Here is a 27505-nt window from a genome sequence, read left to right on the forward strand (position 1 = left end):
CTCCAAAATCATTCAGTTTGCCTTAATGTGTCATACAGATTTTATAATTTTTAGCAAGTGCTCTTATTTTAGAAAGGTTGAGAAACACAGCTATATAGGCTTGCTGAATGAGCATCTGCCTTGGACATGATTGTGTCTTGAGTGCAGATAGGTACTCAATGATTACTTATTAGAAAAATAAATTAATAAATCCACAAAAGTTGTGTTTCAGAAAACAGAATAAGAAATTACTACTAACCACATGCTTACTTGTTGCCATGTAATTTACCTTTTCTAGGTAGAATTTAGGAGTCATTTATTGAAGATTATTTACAAATACTTTGGACACAATGCACTCTCAAATATTATAAGACAGAAGAGGAAAAAAACCCAATCACTGTTTTCAAGGAATTCACATGTTGGCATAGTGAAATTTGCCAAACACAGTCACATCAAAAGGAACAAATAACATATTATGGGATGAATAAAAATAAAGCATTTATTTTGATTATGGAGAAAACTAAATAAAATGGAGAAGATGAATATAATTATGGCATGAAATAATTTTCAATAGGCAAAAATGAATATACTTTCACATAGGAAAAACAAAGAGAAGAGCAATAGTTGTATACTCTTGTAATTATAAGTGTCAGGAGCCATAAATGAATCATTGTTTTGAACTGCCCTTGGGAATTTGTGGTGCAAAGGTGGCAAGAAAACTGCCTACCTGAGATGGTCCCTGTCAAGAGGAAAAATTCTTTGCCTATCACAGAATTTATTTAGCTCAATAGCTTTGAGTTCAAATGCCAGCTGCCTGGAGGTAGAAGAGATATAAAAGCAAGCTGATAAGCCCTAATTAGGCTGTTTCACTCACAACCTCATTTTTGTTTATCTTGAAGTAGCTTTCTCACAATTAATGCTTTTGATATTTAAACATATATAATAAACATGCAGAGCCTGCTCTGCTCCTGGCCAGTCTCTCTCGAATCAGGAGTTTGGTTGGTCCACCAAGTCCTGCTCTCTCTATATTTGTGTATGTTTGTCTTATTTGCAGTCCTCTCACTATACCATTCAGGAAACTGAATAGATGTTGCTCTGGTCATAACATAATAGTAGTAACATGGAATAATTTGTAAAGGAGATATAATGAGATATGAGTCTGAAAGACAGCCTGAGTATAGATCAGGTGGTAGAAAGCTATGCTAAAAAAGAAAATTGCTGTGTAAAGACTGATTATATTTTTAAAAAGTTTCAAAGCAAGGAAATAATATCTGATACATGTTTTTGAAATGATCTATTGGTAATTAGAAGCTAAACTGGTAGTAACTGTAGGCAAGAAAAAATATTAGAATGAGTATATAATCTATTGATTGATGTTGGATCATAATCTAGGTAGGTATCTTTTTAAGGTTTTGGAGTATACCTAATTCAAAAAAATATTTGGTATGATAACACCAAATGGGAATGAGTTATTTGTAGAGTATGACCTTTGCCTTAAAGTGTATCTCTTTTCCTCTTTATAAATTTATTGGACAGGCATAGAATAGAGTCTGATAGTTGCAATTTCACAACACACATTATAAAAAACAGAAACCACTAACTCCAAGAATATGATGTCTTAAGCTAAAATTAAACAACTTTGATAACAAATAATATTGGAATCAATATTAGAATAAGAATTTAAAATAATTGTATTGAATGTACAGAGAAAGAAAAGGGAAGAAAAAGCAATATGAACTAAGAATAAGAAATGATACTAAATTAAAAAAAATCTATCTTAGGAAGGCAGATAAACTGGAATCTGCTATAGAATACTGCATGAGTCTGAAGATAAAATTGACAAACTAACCCAGAAGAAACCTGGGAAAGATAGATACAAAATAAAAGAGAAATGTTTAAAGACATGGAAGATAGAAGTAAAAGTGCATAGTACATATCCCAGAAGGATAGAAAAATAAATATGAAGAAGAGAATATACATGAGGAAATGATTTAATATTTGATGAATAAAAGAGAATAAAAGAAAATATGCATACAGACATATGTGCACACTGAAATTTTGAGAGATTTTAAAAGCTTCTAAAGAAAGATGAATCAAATAGCATTAGATTTTTCAATAGCAATACTTACTGTGAATTTTAACAAAAAAAAAGTGCAGTAATGATTTTAAGTATTAAATGAAAATACTTTGCACATAGGCTTCAAAAATTTAGCCAAATTATTGTTCAAATGTGAGGATAAACAAAAACAGTTTGGGCGATAAAAGATAAGAAGGTTTCCTACTCACATCAAAAACATTTGAAGGAAATCTCGGAAATGTTGCGAATGATCTAAAAAAAATTGATCAAATAAATTTAAATGGTTTGTATTTCCCTTAAAGTGTTTTTTAAAGGTAAAATCAAATAAACAGAAAAATTAAATATAAATTGTAAGGATGCGGAATAAGGTGTCTGAAAAAATAGATAAATGAAAATCTACCAATTTCCTAAGGATTGGGCAATTTTTCTTATGTTATAGGCAGAATATTATAGAATTCTTCTGGGAAAAAAAAAACTGACATTTCTGCTCATAGAATAGAAAGTCTAAACACCACTTAATTATTGTATATTAAAGATTAAAAGTTTTTAAGAAAACTATACATATATAAACAGAGTTTCCAAAGGTAATATTTCAGGAACTTACTCTTCAATATGGGTGAGCAAATAAGGATTATCAGCATTATTGAAAATAACTCTAGCCAGGCACAGTTGCGCACACCTATAATTCCAGCAGCTTGGGAGCTGAGGCAGGAGGATCCTGAGTTCAAAGTCAGCCTCCACAATGGCAAGGCACTAAGCAAATCATTGAGACCTTGTCTCTAAATAAAATACATAATAGGTCTGGGAATGTGGCTCAGTGGTTGAGTGGCCCTGAGTGCAATCCCTGGTACCACCCCCCCAAAAAAAAAATTCCCCAAAACCAAAGAAAATAAGTCTAATAAAAAAAGTAACTTGGAAGGAGAATACTATATATTGAAGAGCCACCCACAAAAATTCAATCATCATTTATGATAAAAATCACTCAAAACTTAGAAATGGAAGGAAACTACTTCAACTTAATAAATGCCACATAAGAAATACCTACAGCTAGCACTACACTCAATAATAAAATATCAAATCGCTTTTTTCCTTTAGGAGTAGATATAGGAAAAGGTTGTCCACTTTTACCACTTTTATGTAATATAGTACTAGAAGACCTAGCCACAGCAATATAAAAAGAAATGAAACATGCAAATTATAAAAGTAAAATCATCTTTTCACAAAGAACATGGTCTTTGTTGACAACTCACAATGATTTCACATTCACACACACACACTTGGAATAAATAAGCTAATTCAGTAAAGATGCAGGACATAAGACCAACCCACAAATATCAATTGATTTGTATATAAAAAATTCAAAAAAAACCAAAATTAAGAAACAAATTTCATTTAGTGTCAAAAATTAAAAGTTCAACAATAATTTAACCAAAAAGGTGAAAGGTCAAGACTATAATGCTTTCTTACAAGAAGTTAAAGAGAACACAAATAAATGAAAAGACATCTCATGTTCATGAACTGGAAAACTTAAAAATGTTAAATACTACCCAATCGATCTACAAACCTACTGCAATCCCTATCAAACTCCCAATGGCATTTTTAGTGGAAACAGAAAAATATCCTAAAATCCAAACCAAATGTCAAGCAACCCCAGAGTAAATATATATATATATATATATATATCTTTTATATATAAATAAACTAATATATATTTCATTTATATATATATATGAAGATCGAAGTTACTAGTCTCACATAACCTGATTTTAAAAGTTACTTACTTTAAAACTATGGTAATTAAAACAGTAATTAAAATTATTTTAATTATTTTATTAAAATAATTAAAACTTATTTTATTCCTGGTACAGGTAAAACAGGATGGAAGTAAAATCCTCCACTGATAGCCTCCCCACAACATAACAAGGTGAACAGTTAACCACACACCAAACTACCTTCACAAGAGCTAAGAAAATGAGGTGAGAGACCACAGTGCCTACTTTTAGTATAACGAAATAAAGAGAGGTATTGAAGAATGCAGAAAGGAGAGTTGCAGAGTTATCCCACCCTCAATTCCAATCATCCCAACTTGAATCATCTCTGCTTAGAGAAGGAAGAGAGCATTAAGTCCAGGTCCTAGATTTGACACCCAATGACAGGCTTGCTGTGGTGATTCCTAATGCTGTGGGCAAATTTTATTCACCCTTCTGCCAGGCCAATTCTCATGGTCTGAGCTGAAACTACTATAGGCCAAGTGACTGACTGTTTTCTGTCCACTCTCCAACCTCCATCCTCAGGAGGCAGAGCAGGAAATAAGACTCCAATTGCTTGTGAGCAGTGCACAAAAACAAACACAGGGCTTTGTATTAGAGCTCAGTGCCAGGCCAGTAAAGGTGAGAAAAAGTATTCACTATAAACTAAAGAACTGTATGCAGGCCAGAACCCACAGTTAGAGTCTAAAACTGGTCACAAGGTAACCTGTGCACCAGTAGGATAGACTCAAGTTTTTGCTTGAATCATTGATAATCCTTAGGCATATGTGCCCCACTTCCAAGACTGCATTTTTCGTTGGCTGTGAGACTTATAAGTAACATGAGTAACTTATAAGTAACCAGTTTAGCATGAGACTTGGTAGCTAAGGGAATGTCTCCACCACCTATCCCTCAGAAGAGTGTGGGTCAATAGACCCCATTGATTGGATGCAGGATATGATAGAAAGTAAGATTCTGTTCTGAAATTTAGTGCTAGGTTGGTAAAACTTAACACTAGGAAGATCCTAATGAACCATCCCTAGGTTTCTCTGAAACATCTCCAGTGCCAGGGGAAGAGAGGTGTATGGCCCAAGTCTATTAGATTTGTATTTAAGTTAGCATGATCTGTGGCTGGTTGCAGTAGTTCATACCTGAGAAATAGGCAACCCAGAGATAGCAGTGTAAGCATTTAGCCTAGCCCAGTTTTATTCTGGTCTGCATAAGCTATGGGATCAGGGTACAACACAGCTTGTTGCATTAGCAACAACAGGAATTGTACAAGAGCTGAAGCTGGCCCACTTACAGTGACTCTGCCCAGAGAGAGTTGAGCAGAATCGCCAACATCTTGACCTTAGGCTGATTATAGAGGAGACCTATGCAAGTCCCAAGGAGAAAGCTTGTAAGAACAGACTATTCTTTCTATGTACTTTCCTTGTTCATTCTGGACAACACACCAAAAAGTGTTTGGGGAATAAAAGTAGGCTTAAATTTCTCTCTAGTACTGAAATAGTGACAGCACATCAAAAGCACTCCTGGCAAACTTGCACATAGGTACCATCTAGTGCTGAAGCAGCAGAAGGGATAATGAGCTCAGAGAGAATCAGCAACATGGTTAGAATTTCTGGAGAGACACATACAATAAGAAGACTAGAATCCTTCAATGCCCAAATGGTATTGCATGCCAACAAGCATCAGAAGTGTTCAGGAAACCATGATCTCACCTAGTAAAATAAAATGCCAGAAAATGGCCAGAGGGTAATCAGTATGACAAAATGCTCAGAAGGTTTAAAACAGCTGTTTAAAAGAAATTAAATGAGGTTGAAGAAAACACAGAGAAATTGCTCAATACCTTAGCAAAAAAAAAAAAAAAATATATATATATATATATATATATATATATATTTACAAGGAGATGGGAGTGATTCAAAAAAATCAAACAGAAATTCTTGAGCTGGAAAATACACTCAAGGAAATTAAAATATGATAGAAGTTAACAACAATAATGGATGAAACACAAGAATTAGTGTACTTAATGACAGGCTAATGAAAATACAGAGTTGGATGAGAAAAAGGGAAAAAGAATGATGAGAAATAAATAAAGCATGTTAAAATAACAAATATCACCTTCTAGGGTACAAGAAGGACTTGAGAATGTCAAAAGGGTAGAAAGTTTATTCAAAGAAATAATACCAAAACTTTCCAAACCTAGAGAAGGATAACATATATCCAGAATAGGAAGGTCATAGGTCACCAGTTTTAACTCAATCAAGTCTATCCTATGACATCCTACAATAATGCTCTTAAAGGTGAAAGAAAAGATTCTCAAGGCTGCAAAAGAAAAGAAACAACACAGAATGGTATCCCAATTCACCTTATACCAGACTTCACAGAAACCTGACAGGCCAGGAGAAAGTGTCATAAGATTTTCTCAGTACTGAAGGAAAAAAATCTGTCAACTGAGAACAATGTACCCAGCAAAGATATCCTTCAGAAATGAAAAAGAGATAAAGATGTTCCCAGGTGGGAAAAAAAAAAGTTGAGAATAAGCACCTCAGGCAAACCTGTTCTACAAGAACATCAAAGGCAGTGCTTCAAAGAGAAAGAGACACTAAAGAATAAGAAAAAAATGGAAGATATAAAACTCTCTAATAAATACACAAATTCATAATGTTCTGATATTTTTAAACTGATGTATTAATCATTTATCTAGCATGAAGTCTAAAATATAAAACAATAAATATATTAATATGTTAAGAGGAAATTAATATGCTAAAAGGATGCAAAATAGGATAGCAAAAATTTTAAATACAGAGAGAAATGGAATGAAGTAGTAGTTTTCTTGTATATTTTCTCTTATTCTTGTTTGTTTCTGTTCTTATCTTTATGATAATAAACTGGTATCATTTCAAAATAGACTGATGTAATCAAAAATTTATTTTGTAAGCCTCATGAAAACCACAAAGCAAAAATCTATAAGAAGTAAACTAAAATTAAGAAAGTAATCAAAGCAAACTATGAGAGCAAATGCAAAGGAGATCTATAAGAATGAAAGAAAAATAAATTACAAAAAACTAGAAAAAAGTTACAAAGTGGTGGCATTGATATTTAATCAATCAATAATTACCTTGATTATAAAATTAAAATAATAGAGTAAATGAATAGATTAAAAAATAAGACTCAACTTTATGTTGCTTACAAAAAATCACTTCACCTCTAATGACACACATAGATGGAAAGAGAATGAATTAAATAAGATATTCCATGCAAATTGAATCCAAAGGAAAACAAGAGTAACCATACTTATATAGAATGAACTTTAAATGACAATCAGTAACAAGAGATGGAGAATGCTATGTAATGATACAGGGTCAATTCAGCAAGAGGAAATAACAATTATCAATAAAGTCTATACCCAATATCACAGCATCCATATACAGGTATATAAAAATTGTTCAACATTACTAATTGGGCTGGGGGTGTGACTCAGTGGTAGAGTGTTTGCCTAGCACATGTGAGGCACTTAGTTTGATCCTCAGCACCACATAAAAATAAAATAAAGATATTATGTCATCTGCAACTAAAGACATTAAAAAAAATTATTACTACTCACCAGGGAAATGCAAATCAAAACCACAATGAGTCATAATTTACCCCAATAAGAATAGCTTTCAAAAAGTTTACAGGGACTGGGGAGATAGCTCAGTCAGTAGAGTGCTTACCTTGTAAGCATAAAGCCCTGGGTTCGATCCCCAGCACCCCCCCCCCAAAAAGTTTACAAATAACAAATACTGGCAAGTATGTGGTGAAAAGGGAACCATTACACACTGTAGTTGGGAATATAAGTTAGTACAGCCATTATGGAAAATAGTAAGAAGATTTCTTCCAAGAATTAAAAATAGAACTACTATAATTTAGCAATCCCACTCATGAATATATATTCAATGGAAATGAATTAGTATGAAGAGATAGCTATACTTCCATATTCATTGCATCATTAGTTACAATAGCCAGGAAATAGAAAAAATTTAATCGTTCATCACCTGATAAATGGATAAAGAAAACTTGGTATGTTGGGGTCCTCTCTGCCACAACTCCCATGGAGGAAGAAAAAGTTAACTGCCAGAGGAGGATGTTGATGGTTTTTCTATCTATTACCCAAAAAACTTATCTATTCAATGTACACACAAGAATGAATACTCTTTTTATGAGAGGGGATGTGATGGGTCCAGCTATACCAGCTCTGACCTCTTCCAGCAACAACATGGAGTTGCCCAACTCTCTTTTATTTTTAATATACAGGTAAAGGGGGCCAGGACCAGGAGGAACTTCTTCTGTGATGGACAGGATAGGATGGAGTTAGAGGAGCCAGACTTTTAGGGGGAAAATTCCAGAAGGAGACAGGGAACCACTCCCATGCAGTACCATATGCTTCTAGGCAGTTTCTAAAAGCCAGGGCTCTGTGTCATATGGAGCAACCTAGTCTGATTCTCTAAAATAAGTACAGCTTCACACATTAGAATATTTATACAATGGAATACTATTCAGTCATAAAAAGAATTAAATCCTGTCATTTACAACAACATGGATGAAAATGAAGATCATTATAATAAATGAAATAAAGCAGGTACAGAAAAATAAGTACTGTATGGTCTCATTCAGAGGTGGAATCTAAAAAAGTGGACTTTATTAGAAGATGAGATTAGACTGGGTGGCTCAAGATGCAGGGAGAGTGTGGTAGAAGGGATGGAGCGAGATTGATCAATGGATACTAAATTCTAGTTAGATAGAAATGAGAAATTCTGGTGTGTTATTATTGTACAATGATGACAATAATGTACTGTGCATTTCAAAAAGTCAGAAGAAAGGCTATTGAAAGTTTCATCATGAAGAAATATCTAATGTTTGAGAAGATAGATATGTTTAATTTAAATATTACACTATACATATATACTAAAATATTACATGGTATCACTTTTGTACATATAATTTTGTTTTTATATATAAATTTAAAATGAATATATTTCAAAATCAACATATGAAATAACAAAAGACCAATATAATAGAATAGAGTCACTAGATATAAACTATTTCATAAATGGTCAAATGATTTTTAGTAAAGGTTTCAAGATCAGTCCATGGGTAGGAGGCAGTCTTTTTCACAAATAGTGCTTTGAAAACTGGATATCTCCATCTAAATAAATGACTTTGAATTCTTATTTTGTTAAAAAAAAATTGATCCAAAGAGAATGAGGAACTTAAACATGGAGTTATAATTATAAAACTTGCTGGGTACAAAAGCTCATGCCTGTAATCTCAGCAGCTAGGGAAGCTGAGGCAGGATTTGAGTTCAAAGCCAGTCTCAGCAACTTAGTGAGGTTCTGAGCAACTCAGAAAGATCCTGTCTCTAAATAAAGTATAAAAAAAGAGGTCTGGGCGTGGGGCTCAGTGGTTTAGCTCCCCTGAGTTCAATCCTTGACCGAAAAAGAAAAAAATCATAAAACTCATAGAGAAAAAGCTTCAAGAGATTGGTGTACTCAGTGATTTCTTAGATATGACACTAAAATAACAGGAAATAAAATTAAAGTAAATGATTTGGACTTAATCAGAATCTAAAAATACTTTCATATATCACAGACACTACCAACAGAATGAAAAGGCAATTCACATAGTGGAAGGAAGTATTTTCAAATCCTTTACCTGATAAGATATATATATATCTTATTTGCAAGTGAATTGCAAATTGGAGGCAGGCTTGACAATTTTGTGAGAACTTGTATCAAAATAAAAATAAACAAATGAATGAGAAAGTTAGTTAGTTACAAGTGTTGACCAGGATGTGGAACAATTTGTACCCTTGCACACTAGTTGGTAGGAACATAAAATGGTACAGCTGCCGTGGGAAATAGTATGGCAGTTCCTACAAAAAACAGAAAACAGAATTATCAAAGCTGGATGTAGTCACATTCACCTATAGTTACAGTAACTTGGGATACTGAGGTTGGAAGACCACTTGAGCCTAGGAATTTTAGAACATCCTAGACACCATAGTGAACCCGCATTTCAAAGAGAGAGAGAGCGAGAGATAGAGAGACTCCCCCAAAGCAGGGAGTGGTTCAAAGAGATATTTCATACTCATGTTCATAGCAGCATTATTCACAATAGCTAAAATATGGAAGAAACTCAAGTGTCTATTGATGAATGAATGGGATAAGCAAAATAGGATATATATACACAAAAGAATTTTATTCGATCTTTAAAAAGAAGGAAATCCAGATACATGATACAGCACAGATGAAACCTGAAAACATAATGCTTGAGTGACTAAAGTCAGTTACACAAGAATAAATATTGCATAATGTCTCTTGTATGATTTAACTAGAGCAATCAAATTCTAGAGAAGAAAAGTAGATGGTGGTGCCAGGAGGTGGAACCCAAAGGATGTTCAGAGTAAATGTATGATGAATATGGAGCTTAACTTGAGGAAGATGGAAAAGTTCTGGAGATGGGTGATTATGATTGTTGCCCAATAATATGAAGGTGCTTAATATTATCAAACTGTAGAGTTACAAATGATAAATGTCTAACACAAAAATAATACAAGAAAAATATCCAGAGCTGAGGGATAACATTTTTCAGATTAAAGGCATAATAAACAATAGAGAGAAAACCTAACCAATCAAACTAAAACTGAAAGACAAGTCACTTATGAAATAGTTGAATACCTGACATAAAAAATATTTATTTCCAATGAGAAGTGAAAATCAACAACAAACAGAAGTTCACACACATCAGATCAAGAACTAAATGACAACAGATGCCAAAAGTAACACTGTTGTCCAGAAGACAATGAAACAATTCTTACAAAAGAAAACCGAAAAACGTTCTGTACTCATATTATCAACTAAATTAAGTGTGGCATAAAGACATGCTTAGGCTTTTAAGTTAAAAAATTTACTCTCTATGCATAAGTTCTCAGTAATAGAGAAGGCCTGCCATTAAAAGAAGAAAATAAACCAAGAAAAAACATGATACAGAATCCTGGAAAAAAGGGTTTCAAAAGCTCAGAGAGACAAGTAAATTCTCAAAATCACAGTTGAAGTGCCAAGGTAACAGCTGTCAGAGGAAGTACAGAAATAAAATTAAAAGAGTGAAAAGATGGGCTCCAACAGGATTATCTTTTTAAAAATGTGGTTATATTTGAATTGGCAGTGGTTTGAATGGTGTAAGAGATTTTTAAACACATTTTCAACAAAAAACAGTTTAAGAAAACAAATATATTCCTAAAATAATGTGTGGCTCAGCTGTGAGCAATATTTGCAGAGTCATAATAAATACAACATTAAATATTAGTTAACCCCAAATAGTGATGTTAGAATTCTACTGGGAGAAGAGAGGAGGTAATTGATAAGTGTATGTGTTAGGGGAAATTTATCAGAGCATAAAATTTCAATCTTTCATGGTAGAAAATTATAGATAAAATCTAAATTTGAAAAAGATTTTTTCTAATTAAGTCCAAATCATTTATTTTTAATTGCAATATGATAAAATTATTGAATTAAATTGCCTTGGAGTAGTAAAAAGAGTGAGTGGAGAGATAGGGAGCATGGACTACTATTTTTCCTTTTACTCCATTTTGGTTTATAAGCCTAAGGGTTTAAAAGTCATATAAAAATAAAATTACATTTAAATAAAAGACTTAGAGCTTTATGAAGTACATGAAAATAATGATGAACAGATGAAATATCAAACAGTCACTGACAAATGTGGAACTGGCAGAGTGACCAGTTTCACATGTAAGAAGAAAAAAATCAACCAAGATAAGGATATACTAACATGAGTTTTTAAAAATAGAATTAAGTATTTCAGAATTAAAGGGGATCCCTTAAGAAAGTTGATAATACCTTCAAATTGTTTTACAGAAAAGGCTTTATAATTTTTTCTGTGAAACACAGTAATAAAGGAAAGAATGTTTATAACATTTTCTCAGAAAAAAATCTGTAAAAATAAAAACATGCACATTAATCACAATTATATCAATAAGAAAAAATAATATTCATTATATAACTAAAACAATTACACAGTTGAAGTAAATTTAATATCACTTTTTAATTTCAAAATTTAAGATTAATCTAATACTTCACAGATTTCTTAAAGAAGGTATAACACAAAAAACCATACAACAGCAAAACAATTCAGTATGATTCTTATTATCATTAATTTACCGACTTACCAATACCTACACAAAATTAGGTTCTTCAAATTCATGAAATTACCTTCTGATGTGTATATTTCATGGAATCTTCTATTTATTTACAGTCCAAATCATTATTCCTAATGGATAATGTTTTAGTCATTATCAAAATATATTCATTAAATATAATTAAAATTTATACAACTTACCTTTTTGAAAGAGATGTCTTGATTTTTTTGATTTTCTGCCAATATCTTTTGTTTCCAATCCATATAAAATGGAAGAAACATTTTTTCTCTGTCCACTAGCTTTTTTAAAATCAACAGAAGGATATATATTCTGTGAAAATAAAATAAAAGCACTGATAGCATCTCATATGTTTTAGAGTTCCCAAAGAGCTTTCACATGCATTATGTAATATTTTGATTGTCTAAAAAAAATCTGAGAAGTAGGTAAAGAAAAAATGAAGAAAGCTCCCTTCTATATTATTTTGATAAACTGCCTTTCTACTAATAGTTAATAATATACCTTAGACAAAGGTACAAAGGAGATGGAGGAAAAGGGAGACCCAGGGTGCCATAAGGAGTAACAATGAAACACAATATAGTGTTTACCCAGAAAGTCTAAAGGAAGGTTTAGAGAAAGAAAAATTATTTCACAGAACAATGAAGGAAGTAACATAAGCTGGAAAAGGAGGGCCGGTAACACAAGAAGAATGTGGTAGGGGTACTACCCCTACCACATTCAGCATAATTACAAGTCTCAAAAGTACAAGTGGATCAGATATGCCTGGGAGGAATAACAAGTTGAAGAGGAGCTTCATCAGGAATGGGGACATTGTCTAATGTAAATTATATAACGTCTGTATTGTAATGTTTTAGTAACACTGCTCTTTTTCTCTTCACAGTTCACCCAGGACTATTCCAGAAGTTTTCTCAGGTCATGAGGAAATTACCTCTATTTTATTGCACCATATTGCTTCTATCCTCAAAGTTTTATCATCATTCAAGAGAGACACTACTCCATGTCTACATTTCAGTCTGAAAGTTGGAGGAAGAGGAAATTTTAAAAGGGCACAGTCATATGTCTTAAGAATACCTTTTCTGAGATTCTCCAAATGACTTCTACTAAAGATCTCATTGACCACTACAGTTACAAAGCAGAGGGTAAGGAATATGGCCTTTATGCAGGGAAAAAAAGGAGGGAGCATTGGAATAAAATTGACGGCCTCTTACCAAGAAGAATGGAAGGAAAAAAAAAGGACAAATAACAATAGGCAAATAATCTCTGTCACACATAGAAAAATCAGAACCATAGAAGGATGTATGTGTTTGTACACTGAAAGACTTTTGCAGGATAATGTACTTTCCTTGATGAGAAAAACTGATCTAAATTCTAAAGGCTTAGCAAATATTATCTTCAGCTAGATGCTTGCTTTTGCATATTTGTTTATGTAACACTTACATAGAGCTTATCATCTGCCATTATTTTAAGCTCTTTACAGATATTAGCTCATTTAATACTCAAAATAACCAGGAGGTGAGATTTTCACACTGAACGCTCTCATAGACATCTTTATTCAAGAGAATTAAAGTCATACCTTTCCTATCACAGCTGACAGGATTTTGAAATAGAGAATTTATTCTCACATTTCCATCACTACTTTTGTTTAATTTTTTATTTCTTCTAATTAGTTATACATGAGAGTAAAATGCATTTATGTATTTTGATAAATCATATATAAATGGAGTATCATTTCTCAGTTTTTTGATTGTACATATCATAGGATCACATTGGTCATGCAGTCATATACGTACATAAAGTAATAATGTCTATTCATTCTACTATCCTTCTTACCTCTATACCCCTTGTATACTTATTCAAATCTCCTTTATTCTTTTATTCTACATTTTAAAGAAAAGATACTTAGATATGTTTTCTACACACCACACAATATAGATATAGTTAATTAAATTTCTAGACTTTCTATCTTTTAAATTGTAACATGGTATTCTCTAATTTATCTTATTGAAAACATTTGTCTCTGCAATGATTCAGAGGGCTAGGATGTTTTACTGTTCATTGCAGGTACTAAGTATTATCTTTCATGAGTTAATCTCAGGGTTTATTGGTCAGTGAAATATCTTTCACTCATCAACTCTAAGATGATTTCTTTTTAGTATTTACATGACAAAAATCACTATTTTTGCTAGAATACAAATAAGCAGGGTACTTTAGAGTTCAGTAATGTTCTTTAGACTTCATATTCAGAAATTTTTCTTAAGGTTACCAAGAATAATTATAACTCATAATATCAAAATGTGACATGATTTTAAGTAATGTTGAGTCTGTTTTCAAATAAATATTTTTATTTCTGTTAAATAAATATGACAAAAATAGCATAGAACACTATATTGCAATTAAATCTGTAACAAAAAACACCAAATGCTTTTGTAGCCTCAAATTTTCTATAAATCCTTATCAAGTTATGGCATGATTTCTGAATCTTCTTACTTCTGTGAATATTGCTTTATTTTGATAACTTCCCTGTCTTTTCTTCTTTACAGTTCATCCCATGTTAAAAAAAATCACTTCAAACTCCATTTGAACCATGGAAATGGTCTTAGATACCACATTTTTATCCTACCCATGAGAAATTAATGCATGTTCTCAACAATTCTGTTTTCACAGTATTTATTCCTTTATGTTGCCTCTGAAAACACTTTGTCAAATCCAAGATTCCTTATCTCTAAACAAAGTTAATTTACAGAATCATGAAATTTAAAAGACTAGAAATTAAGTAGCTAGTAAATTTCTTTTCAAAATCTTTTCATTAGTTCCCCCATTTATCCCTTTTCATGTATTCAACCATCATTGTTTGCCATAATTTAAAATAATTTCCTTTACGTTACTAAAGAAAAATGTATTACAAAGATTTCATATGTTATAGCAGAATAAATCTGTAGTAAAATGATCAGTTAGTCTAGATTCCTAAATAAACTAAAACTTACATGAGCTACCTGATTAAGAAATGTCTCAAAACTAAAGCTTACACAAGCTATCAACATAAGGAAAATGGACTTTTCTGCTATATATATTTCAAGAAGAAAAAGAAACAATGTGACCATTTATTGATTGATCTCTGAGACCACGGAGAAAGAAAAGCTGTCAGAAGACTGAGACCGATCTAATAAAGATTTTTGTTTTCAATTGCAAAAGTGTATTCTATTATTTATAGCATCCTAATCCTCACACTTGTCTTTAATTGTTTTAGAAACTATTTTAAGAATATATTGTAGCATTTCACCAAGGAACATTATTAGATGACAACAAATTAATTGCATCAGATATAAATTAATTTTTAACAGGGTCAAGTTAATTCAGTTCAAATATCTGTAGTATGGTAAACCTAAATTCAGCAATATGTTTGATATATCTTTCATTACTTAAAAAATTACAAAATGATTAGGTAGAGAGCCTGAGTGATCACATGGAAAAAAAATAAGGATTAACAAAATGATAGAACTCTGAAGGAATATCTATAATTTCATTATAAACAGATCTGTTCTCAACCGTATCTCAATCAATTTGTATATGTATATTTTGACTCAAAATACAAAAGAAATGCTTATTGAATTTTCAGAGGAGATGGTAAAGGAACAAAATCACTTAACACCAGACAGCAGTCTAAAACATGGCATGTCCACAGGCTGGAGCCGGGGTCAAATTAAATAGATGAATCTAAGTAGGAATAGATATCACAGGTGGGTACAATATACTTAATCACTTGAATACATGATATGATCTAAAGCATAAATGATAAGAGACCCAAAGTATTTCATTTAAGAGTAAACTAATTAGAAATCCATTGTATAAAATGTGACCCTAATGTAACCTATATTATTTCCTTTAGAATGGGAAAAATAACAAACTTTTCCTATCACTTCTGATCAAACAGTGATAGTTGATAAATTGTGTCAGACCAGAGAAACATAAATTTTGTAGAAAACTCTGAACATGAAAAGAGGGAAGTCAACCCCCTAAAGTATTGTGCAATTAAGCCCTATATAGGTCATGCTTAAGTCTAAAGTAGAGAAAGTTAACAGAGAGATTTAGGCCCCATTTTCTTATGACATACATCTTCCTCATCTTGAAAAATATTCTTCTATTCAAACCAGAAAAATTCTGTTCTATAACCTTTTTATGAAACTGTATGTCTAAATCATTAGCAAACCTTTGCAGTTTTACCTTCAAAATAGGTTTAAAATCTGTTCAATTCTTTCCATTTCTACTGTTCTTTCTCTAAAGTTAAGATTATCTCTTCCCAAAGTCAAGCACAAATACCTTCTGTTAGCATATAGTGTACAGGATACATTTACATGTGTCAACTTGTAAAACGGATCATGTTTCTTTTTACTTTAATGTGGTTTAAAAGTGGTACGTCTTTACTATGAGGTACACAATCTCAGCAAAATGTGTCCTGCTGTGGTAACTTATCTCATGCTACTCTTGACTTGGTTCATTATACTCCTGCACTCTGGATTTCAATCAGACTCCTGAAGGCACCCCAAACAAAATAAGCTATGCATGCTTCTAGTCTTTATTCAAACTCTTCCCCTGTCTGGAACACTCTCTTTCCCATACTTCACATTATTAGCTCCTATTCTTCTGGTCTGAACTTTAAATATTATCTCTCAGAAAATCCTACAGCAACCTTGTGAAAAATAATCTTCTTCCTATTTTTCTCTACTCAATGCCCTACTTGTTTTGATTATAACATTTATCATGACTATTTGCTTGTGTACTTGGGTTATATTTTTTTCTCCTAGAATCTAGTTCACAGGGACAAAATGTTTACTCAGTACTGAGAATGGATTATGGCATTCATCAAATAATAATTATTTGTCAAATTCTGAATAAACAGTGACAAAGAGAAATATAATAAAGAGTGGATGGAAGTTTAGGAACTTTAGTTCAATAATATAAAATGGACCTCCATGTTTTGGAGAAAAACCAATAACCAGAAATAATTTTAAAAGAAATTCATATCTTTTATTTTTACATGACTTTATGACACTTTCAGTATTCTTTTATTTCTGAAGTCTTTCACACCTTACATTTACTCCAAAGCTTTTCACTTAGCAACTCTTCACAATGCTCACATTTTTCTTCTAAGCTCTTTATCATATACATCAACTTAGACTCTCCAGAATTTTCTAGGATCTCTTCTAATTCACCAGTTCCTGAATTTGTCACATGAACACAAAAAGCATAAACATAACCATCTGGTAGGAATAATTATATCTTTCTCAGACACATATCTCTACCCATTCTGTTGATTCTACATCAAAATAAGCCAAAGAACCAAAATAGTAATGAAGAGATCTTCTTACATGGTTTAGAGTGAAGAAGCTAAGAAAAAATTGTCTATACAAGGTTTGGAAGTGGGAGAGACATGCATGTATTAATAAATCTCATCCAATCATAATATGAATAAAACTTAAGACATTGCTGAAAATGGGAATAAATTAACTGAGGATCAATGGTGTTCCATGTAACTGACAAAACACATATGTACCTGATTGTAATAAAAATAAAATGGTTGCCTGTACTAGATAATTTTCCCTAAGAAAGATAATTTATTATTTAAAGTTTGAGAGTAGATGACAGTGGTAACAATTCCCTCTATCTTCTTTCTAGACCAAGAGTAAATATTTTATACTGAACACTTCTATCTCCAAACCTCAAGACATATTTCAGCTTTTCAAGCTTTGCTTACCAATTTCTCCTAATTAGTATTCCTTAACATTGTAGTTTTGCTTTCACATTTTGTGTTATGCAAATCAAATCCCTTTCACTTTTAAAGGAAATTACAAGTTTTTGATCAAAGCAGTTTAACAAAGAACCACTATCTATGCCTAAACGAGCATTTGCTTTGTAAACATTATACATTTTTCATTACAAATAGGCTGTATTTCAAAGATCATCTCAGAAACTTCTTTAGAGCCACAGTAATTCTAATTAGGATCCCATTCTTGTGGTTGTACATGATGTGGAGTTTGGTGGTGTATTCATGTATGAACAGAGGAAAGTTATGTCCAATTCATTCAACTGTCTTTCCTAATTAGAATAATTTATATTCCATGTATATATAATGTCAAAATATAGTCTACTCTCACATTTATATAAACAGAATAAATAAAAATAAACCATTAAAAATAATTACCAAGAATACAAGCAGGGGCTGGGGATATAGCTCAGTTAGTAGAGTGCTTGCCTTGCAAGCACAAGGCCCTGGGTTCAATCCTCAGCACCGCAAAGAAAAAAAAAACAAACAAGAATACAAGCAACAATAAACGTTGGTGAGGATGGAATATAATTTCCACCACCAATACATTGGTGGTGGAAATGCAAATTGGTACAACCATTATGAAAAGCAGTATGGAGATTCCTCAGAAAATTTGGAATGGAACCACCATTTGACCAGTTATCCCACTTCTCAACATATACCCGAAGGACTTAAAATTAACATACTACAGTGACACAAGCACATCAATGTTTATAGCAGCTCAATTCATAATAGCTAAACTAGATGCCCTTCAACAGGTGAATGGATAAAGAAAATGTGATATTGATATATATATATATATATATTATACCTATATATCACATATATATATAAAATCACATATATATATATAATCACACATATATATCTATATGATGGAATATTACTCAGGTTTAAAAAAGAATGAAATTCTGGCATTTGTTGGTAAATGAATGGAGTTAGAGAAAATCATGCTAAGTGAAATAAACCAAACCCAAAAAAGGTAGAGGAGAGTGAAGGGAGGGTAAGTGGCATGGGGGAAGGAATGACAGTAGAGTGAAACAGACATTATTACCTCATGCACATATATGACTGCGTGACTGATGTGATCCTACAATATATATAATCAGAAAAATTAGATTATACTCCATTTATGTATGATCTATCAACATTTATAAATGCACTCTATTGTCATGTACAACTAATTAGAACAAATAAAATAAATTAAAAAAATTTTAATTAAAGATTAAAAGATTAAAAAGAACCTAAAAAAAGAAAAAAAACACACAGTAATTCACCAGTCATTTGGCATCCTATCTCCTGCTTTGTTCTCTTTTCTATTTTCAGCCAATACACTTTTTTTAAAATGCTAATCCAGATCTTAGGTTTTCCAGATAATACTCCATGGGATAACTTTGGAAGTAAAACACAAATTAAAACTGTTTATTTGTCTCAATGAAAAAATTTAGCTCTACTGTTTGGCATCAGTCTCTCATGAAATTAGAAAGCAAAGCTTTCAATATAAAGGAGGCTAATGTATAGTGATAAACTTATGATAATCAGATAGAATTTTCCTCAAAGTGGTTAATCTGCAGGTGGCAATTGGACCCTATTTTCAAGAGTCAATGCTGGTTAACAGGAAAAACATAAAGAAAGGGACAAGGTTTAAAAATAGTGTTTTATGGTAAATAATTACTTTTGAAGATATTACCCTTTAAATAATTTGGCAGGTTTAACTGACTTGAAAAATTGTTACTACCTTGCATTTGATCCTAATCTTAATTTGTCTTAACAAAGTAGACTAGAAACTGTAACACTCTCAATGTATAAGGAAGAAAATTCACAAAGGATGACCTAGATAAAAAGAGAAACATGACATTTTATTTTTATATAAAAAGTAGTCAAGAGAAATGAGGTTGCCTAAATATGTTTTCTGTAAATGTCCAGTTTAAGAACACATGGGGGGGAAAGGGAATCATAGAAAGCTTATGCAGCCTCAGTTAATGCTAGTTTGTGAATGTATAATAATTGGTATCATGTAGAATAAGTTTTTTAAAAAAAGATATGAGGAAATTTCAGTGTTAGTTTTATTGAAAACTCAGTTAAAAATCTCTCCAGAAAGGCATTGGTTTATATTTATCTATATGGAATGCAATTCCATTTATAATCCTATCTCGCTTTTTTATGATATCTTTAACATTTTCTAATAGCCCATGTACTTTATATAGGATGCACTTTTATCTGAAATGTCCAGGACCAGAAGTGTTTCACATTTTGGAATATTGTATATATGTGAAAAGATACCTTATTGAATGAATCTGAACATGAAACATATTTATTTTTCATAATACCTCATAGACATAACCTAAAGGTAATTTTATATAATATTTTTAGTGCAATTGCATTTTGACTACAACCCATCATAAGAGGTCAGGTGTATAATCATACTCATGGTATTCTTCAGGTACTCAAAAAGTTTTGAACTTTGGAACATTTTGGAATTTGGATTTCAGATCAAGGATACTTGAACCCTGAAATAACTGAGAATAATTCTGTATTTGGTTTACCTAAAGATCACATTTTAGAAAAAGTATAGCTCTTCCTCCTTTGCATAAAAATGTTGTTAATAACTTTTAAAGTATTTATTGCATCTGGCCTGATGTCAATCATGTATATTTTTCACCCATAGGAGAAATTATTCCTTTTGAGGATTGAGACTGTGACTTTATTATCCCAATATCCCTTTAACAATTTGATTGGATTCGTCAACCTCTGTTGTAATATCAACCGAAAAATAACAGGAGAGGATGGGAAATCTGATTATTTATTCAAATAAGATGTATCAAGAGCCAACTATCTCTGTGGTACAATGTTAAGGCCTAGGTACAAAGCTATTCGAATATTTAAATTATATTCTCAACTATTTCATAGCTCTTCATGTAGATGTGGAAAGATAAAATACTGAAACTGAGAAAAAAACAGTAGAAAGTAGACTAAATGGTAACAAAACTCCTGATAAAAGCAGGAATTTTATTAACCTTCATATTTTAGCACAATTAGTTAAAATAATACTTTTCAACTAGTAAGTCTAATAATTTTAAAGTGAAATGAAAAATATAAGTTAATATTGCTAAGGAATCTTCAAATAAGACAAGTTTATAGGGTGATGTAAAAGTTAATGATAGATAATATAAAACAGAATTTTCAGGTGAAGAAAACATCTTAAAATCAAAATATGTAGCTTGAGAGACTATATTTTGAGGTATATTTGAAAAATGTCTTTGTTTAAGAAAATAGGAGAAAAGAACAGCAGTTTGGTGCTGTCAAAATTTTGATAATGTTTAGGGTGTTTTTCTTTAACCCAGACACTTTAAGCAAATCCAGCACTTTAGAGCTTATAGGTTTTAAACTGGAGTTTGAATCTTAGGAGGGGTTTATATTATTCTTAACGAAAACAACTCAATGAAGTAACATGATATCCATATGCATAATTATGTTTCTAAAGTATAGCATGTTACCAGCTCCTTCAGTATGCTTTAGAACTGAATTATTGATAAACTACCAAACTGACTCATATTTTCTAAAATTGAGGTTTTATAATCCTGCAACTTGGAATAATATACTCATTTTGGAAGTTTGAAATATATGTAAATGCTTCTTCACATTGCTTTTATTACAATATTAAGGCCTAAAAAGACTATTTTAAAAAAGATTGCTTCAAATGTAGTGTAGTTATGATTCTTCCCCCTAAATATCACATATATCCCAGGAACTGCAGGAACTCTTTTGATCTAAAGATATATTACATAAAAATATGAAATAGAAATACACATTTGTGTGCACATGGTGTGTGTGTGTGCTAAATTTCCTGAGGCTCAGTAAAGTGTTCAGTGACCCCAAGTATACATTTGCAAGTTTTACAGTTTCAGTGCAAATCTCAGTCTGTCCAACATCACAGATTATTCACCACAACTTCTTTAACAGCCCCAAGCATGCAATTCACTTAAGAAATATTTCAGCAAATGCCCATTTGTAAGTTAGTTACGTGCAGTCCAATATCCCTGTTACTGAATAAAATGACTCAAAACTATAGTTGGTAGCAGCATAAAATGGCAGCTGAGTAAAATCCTTTGGCAATCATCTTCAGACACATCAAATTTAACAGCTGTACACATACCAAACTACTTTCACAAGAGGTTTGGATATCAGGTGAGAGATCCTGGTGCCTGCTTTTAGAATAACGAAAAGACACACTGAAGTAGTAAAGAAAGGAGTTGCCTTCACCACTCCTAAAAAACAATGCAAAATAATGAAACAAAGTGCAAGTTCTTTGAAACTATAAACAAAATAGGCAAACCTTTACCTAGACAAATAAAGAAAAATAGAAGGCTTAAATAAAATCAGAGATAAAAAGGGAGACAAAACAAATGACACCACAGAAATAAAATAATTAGAGATTTTTATGGACAAATAAAATGCCAACAGATTTGATAACCTAGAAGAAATTCACAAATTTCTAGACACATACACATAGCCAAGACTAAATTATGAACCAATAACACTTAGTGTATTGAATCAGTAGTGAACAGTATTGTAATCAAATAAAAGAACAGGACCAGATGAATTTACTGCAGAACTCTACCTACCATTTAAAGAAGAACTAATATCAAGTCTCCTTAAGATATTCCAAAAAGTAGGATAAGAAGGAATTCTTCCAAATACATTCTACAAAGTCAGAATTACCCTGATAAAGAATAATCCAAATTAGAAAATTATAAGCCAATTCATGTACATGCAAAAATCCTCAAAAACTAATAGCAAGTCAAATCCCACAGCCTATCAGAAAGATCATATATCATGATCAAGTGAGATTCATTCGAAGAATGCAAGGATGGTTCAACATATGCAAATCAATAAACAAGATGCTTTCTATCAACAGGTCAGACAAAAAACATGATCATCTCAATAGATGCAGAAAAGGTTTTGATAAAATTCAACATGCCTCCTTTATAAAAATCCTGAGCAAAGTAGGTATAGAAGGATTGTACCTCATCATAATAAAGGCCATTTATAATAAGCCAATGAGTAAAATTGTATAGAATGGGGCAAAGCTAAAAGGTTTCTAAGATTTGGAACAAGTCAAGAGTTCCCACTTTCACCATTTAACATAGGGCTAAAAGTCCTAACCAAGTCAATCAGACAATCAAGCAGAAGAAAGAAATAAAGGATAACTAAATTTAGAAAGAAAGGTTCAAACTGTCACTGTTTGCGTAAACATTATCTTGTAAGGAGATAATCTCAAAGACAACACCAAAAAGTATTAGAACTACAAAATGAACTCAAAAAAGTTGCAGAATATGAAATAAACATCCCAAAATTAGTAGCACTGTTATAGGCCAATATCAAATTCTCTGAAGTAGAAATGAAGAAAGAAATCCAATTTAGAATAATAACAAAAGCAAATAAAATGCCTAGGAATAAATTTAATGATGAGTTGAAAGCTCACTGTAATGAAAATTATAAAACGTTAATTAAAGAAATCAAAGATGACAAAAAAAGATACCTCATGTTCATGCATTGTAAGAATGATTAAAATATCCACAGTACACAAAGCAATCCACAGTTTCAGTGCAAGTCTATAAAAAGTTTAGAAGTAAATCCACATATCTAAATATGGATTAAATATGGATTAAGAAATCCATATAACTTTTAAACAAAAGTTCTAAAAACATGCATTAAAGCAAGAACAGTCTTCTTGATAATGGTGCTGAGAAAATTAGATGTCTGCCAGCAGAAGAATGAAATTATACCTCTATTTCTCTCAATTTACAAAAATTACCTGAAAATAAATCTGAGACTTAAACATAAGACCCAAAACCATAAAAATACTAGAAAAAAATATATGGACAAAGAGTATTTGGAGAAAATCATAAAAGCACAGGAAACAAAAAGGAAAGAAAGAGAAGACAAAGAAATAAAAAGGAAAGACAAATGAGATTATATCAAATTACAAAGTTTCTTCACAGAAAATGGACCAACAAAGTGAAGGGGCAACCTAGAGAAAATATATACCAACTGTATATTTGAAATAGTATAACAAAAACAATCGAATTTTAAAATGGGCAATAGACCTTAATAAATATTTCTCAAAGACCACCAAGTATGTGAAAGAATGCTGAACATCACTAACCATCATATAAATGCAAATCAAAACCATAATGACCTCACCCCAATAAAATTGTGTTTCTTTTTCAAAAAGACTAAAGATAACAAGTGCTGGTAAGGATGTGGAGAAAAGGGAAGCCTCCCACCCTATTGGTAAAAACATAAATGAGTATAGCCATCAGGGAAAACAGTATGGAGGTTCCTCAAAACTTAAAATTAGAACTACCATATGAGGTAGCAATCAGACTCCTGGGTACAAATCCAGTGGAAATGATATCCATGTGTCAAAGAGATATCTACATACATTCACTGCAGTACTATTCACAATTCCTATGAAATAGAACCAATATAAGTGTCCATCAAGTGATAAATGGGTAAAGAAAATGTGGCACATGTAAACAATGGAATACTATATTCAGCATTAATACTATTCATCCATTGTGATATTAGTGGAAAATAGAGATCATTATGTTAAATGAAATAAGTCAGACAGAGAAAGACAAGTACTGTAGGATCTCCCTCATTTGTTGAATTAAATCAGTTAGTCTCAGAAGTTGAGAATAAAATGGGGATTACCAAAGACTGGGGAGAGTCGGACAGGTTGTGAGATAGGGAAAGACTGATAAATGGATATTAAGTTGTATTTAGATAGGAACAAGAAGTTTTCACTATAAAGCAATGATAATTTTTTGAGAAGATAAGAACATTTAATATGATTTAAATACTACCCAGTGTATACGTTTTGAAGCATCATATGTTCCCCAAAAACATTTACAATTTTTATATTTTTATGTACCACTATAAAATAAAATTAATTATTAAAACTAAACTATAATCGCCAAATTTGCAAAGACACAAATACATCAATTTAGGGTTTCATAAACTATTGAAATCAGCATTATCAGAATCATGTATATTTTATTAATCAACATTTAACCATAAAGGAATGCCTACTATTTACTCTGAGTCTCTCCAGGCTTTCTAGGTGAATATTGTCATCAAAACCCATGTGTAGAGGAATATTTTGCAAATTACCTTAAGTAAACTACAGAGCAGCATCAGTGTGATTCAATAATTAATATTTTCTTCTTAAATCATGCTAGCTAAGTGTATTTTGTGATGTATAGATTTGTCAACAACAGGAATATTTCCATTCAAGGCTTAGCTCGATATTGAAATACACTGAAATAGTTGAAAAAGTTTAGCTTGAATAAATCAAAATTTATCCTAAGTAAATGATAAAGAATAGTTATTTTATTGATTTTGTAATCCTGTTTATTATAAGATGGACAGCTTAAAAGAGGTGCATTAGCAGTCTTTGCAACACAATATTTGTTTGATCATATATTTCATTCAATTAAAAAATGGTAATATCAGTTTTCTTGTATGAGGAAGTAAATGCTTTCATGAACATTTATATGTAAGTTTTAGTTTCTTAAAGTATGCTGACATGGATGAATTTCTACATGTATTTCTCTTTTCAAACTTTACACTTATCTTGTGTGTACAGCTGATATCCCTAGTGTCCAGAGACAGATTTTCATCCTGTTGTCCAGGCAATAATGTGCACAATTCCTTTTGACATTGATGAAAGGTGAATACACATATCCAGCCCACTTCAGTGAAAATTGACCCATAATTTTGTTTTATCCTGAAGAAAAATACAGTAATAAAGTTTAAAGATGGGAAAAAAATGTTTAACTCTTCAGATGAACCATTAGTTAACAACTATCTGCAAACATTACATTTCGTCTTAGGATAGTGAGCGCAAGATTATGGCTCTCTAAATCACAGCAAAGAATCTAAAATTGAATTTTAATATTTCAATGAAATCAAAAGCTAAAGTTCAAAAGAAAAGCATTTTTTACATTATTCTGTCTCTACTGTCAACTAAGATTTTTCCTGTGAAATAAATGTATATATTTCCTATAAATATTTAGTAGTTGAAAATAAATACTTATTTCCCACAAGATGACTACACAACAAAAGGTATGGATCTTGCATAAAGTTAATTGGTACATCTAAACTAGTATTTTCAGGATTATACCAGAATCCTAAATATTGGGGGGAAATGACAGAATGCTGATCCAGATCAGTTGCTCTAATACCAAGTATTTTATCTGTAATAGTAGTAAAAGGAACATGAATGAAAAGTTAAGGTTATCTACCAAAACATTTTTGTTTTCTCTAGTAATCCTTAAGGATCTACTACTCATTAATTTAACTATACAATTTAATTTCAGTTATTAATATTATCAGCCTGTAGAATTTCTAGAATAATAAGATTTACTGTAAAGATGACAGAATGTAATAAATGCTTAATCTTCTTTGTCTTTGAACGGTATCTAAGTTCTAGTATAATAGAATCAGCAATAAAATTAGTTTTAGCTTCATAATTCATAACTTTATGTCATTGTTTTGACTTGCATCTTATTTTAAACTATTTTCTTTCAGTGATATCCTTTATTCTTCCTACTGACATAAAGACCTCAATGATAAGTTGCTATTAGATACTATTTTCATCATAGTACAGTGGATTAATATTCTCAGAAAATATACACAAATGACTCAGTTATAAGTTATAACTCAAAATAATTTACCAAGAATTTGAATTACACTTCTTTTAAATATAAGATAGTATTTTAAATAAATATTTGTTGATTGCCTCCTATGTGCATATCACTGTGGTAGGTAAAGGATGATGAAGAGAAATAAAATACAATCTGCCATAAGTGGCTTTATATTCTTAAATACACTGACATAAAATAGTCATCTTGGAAGAAAGCAGGGTATAAATAAACTTTAAAAGACACATGCATAGGAAATATATGAATAGCAATATTCCAGTTAAGTCAGAGAAACTTATTTCCTCCAGTAGTAAAAAAGAACTTTATTAAAAGAAATCAAATCTTCATTCCAGTTTACATCAGGACCTAAATCCTTTTATTTAATGCTACAAGTTAAAGTGAAAACTAAAACAAACAAAAAGGTACATTCTGGAAATATTCACATTTCTAAATAAATGGAAGGAAGAATAGGTGCCAGAAAGGAGGTTTTGATCTTAGAGCCAAGAACTTAAGGTGAACTAGCAAAGGCCTGTTAGTGCCTACTTTGAGATAGAGACTGTTTCATAAACATAACTGTAGGATAAAGGCAATGTTGTAGAATGGAGGTGAAGTGGAAGAGAACACAAAGTGATGCTTTTCTACATTAAGCCTATTTATGACAATGAAGAGACTGCTCTCAATAAATGGCCATCTGATCCACAGGAGTTAAGGTCAAATAGATTAATTCTAACAAATTTAATTTCTTGTACTGGAATCTTTCACAATGTGCAGGTATGGCTCTTTTTTGAGGTAAAGACTTCTGATATAAATATGTTCTTTTCTGTTTTATTCTTTTATGCCTTTGGAGCTACTAAATCTCCAACATACAGAGTCTCCTCTACTAATTATAGACCCTCTGATAGGAGACAACTAAACCTCTCAGATGAATACTTAGAACTCCCTTTTAATTTA

The 27505-nt window shown here is 31.5% G+C and overlaps 1 protein-coding gene across 1 annotated transcript in view; it reads right to left on the minus strand.

The window, feature by feature from the left end:
- Positions 1 to 27505, minus strand: part of LRRIQ3 (leucine rich repeats and IQ motif containing 3) — a 192055-nt gene that overhangs the window by 44826 nt on the left and 119724 nt on the right. Inside the window, exon 6 of the mRNA XM_079129002.1 lies at positions 12205 to 12334. Within this exon, the coding sequence (XP_078985128.1) occupies positions 12205 to 12334 (130 nt within the window). The remainder of the gene's footprint in view (positions 1 to 12204; positions 12335 to 27505) is intronic.

The sequence above is a fragment of the Sciurus vulgaris genome, assembly GCF_902686455.1.
Source record: "Sciurus vulgaris genome assembly, chromosome: 1".
Taxonomy (NCBI): Eukaryota; Metazoa; Chordata; class Mammalia; order Rodentia; family Sciuridae; genus Sciurus; species Sciurus vulgaris.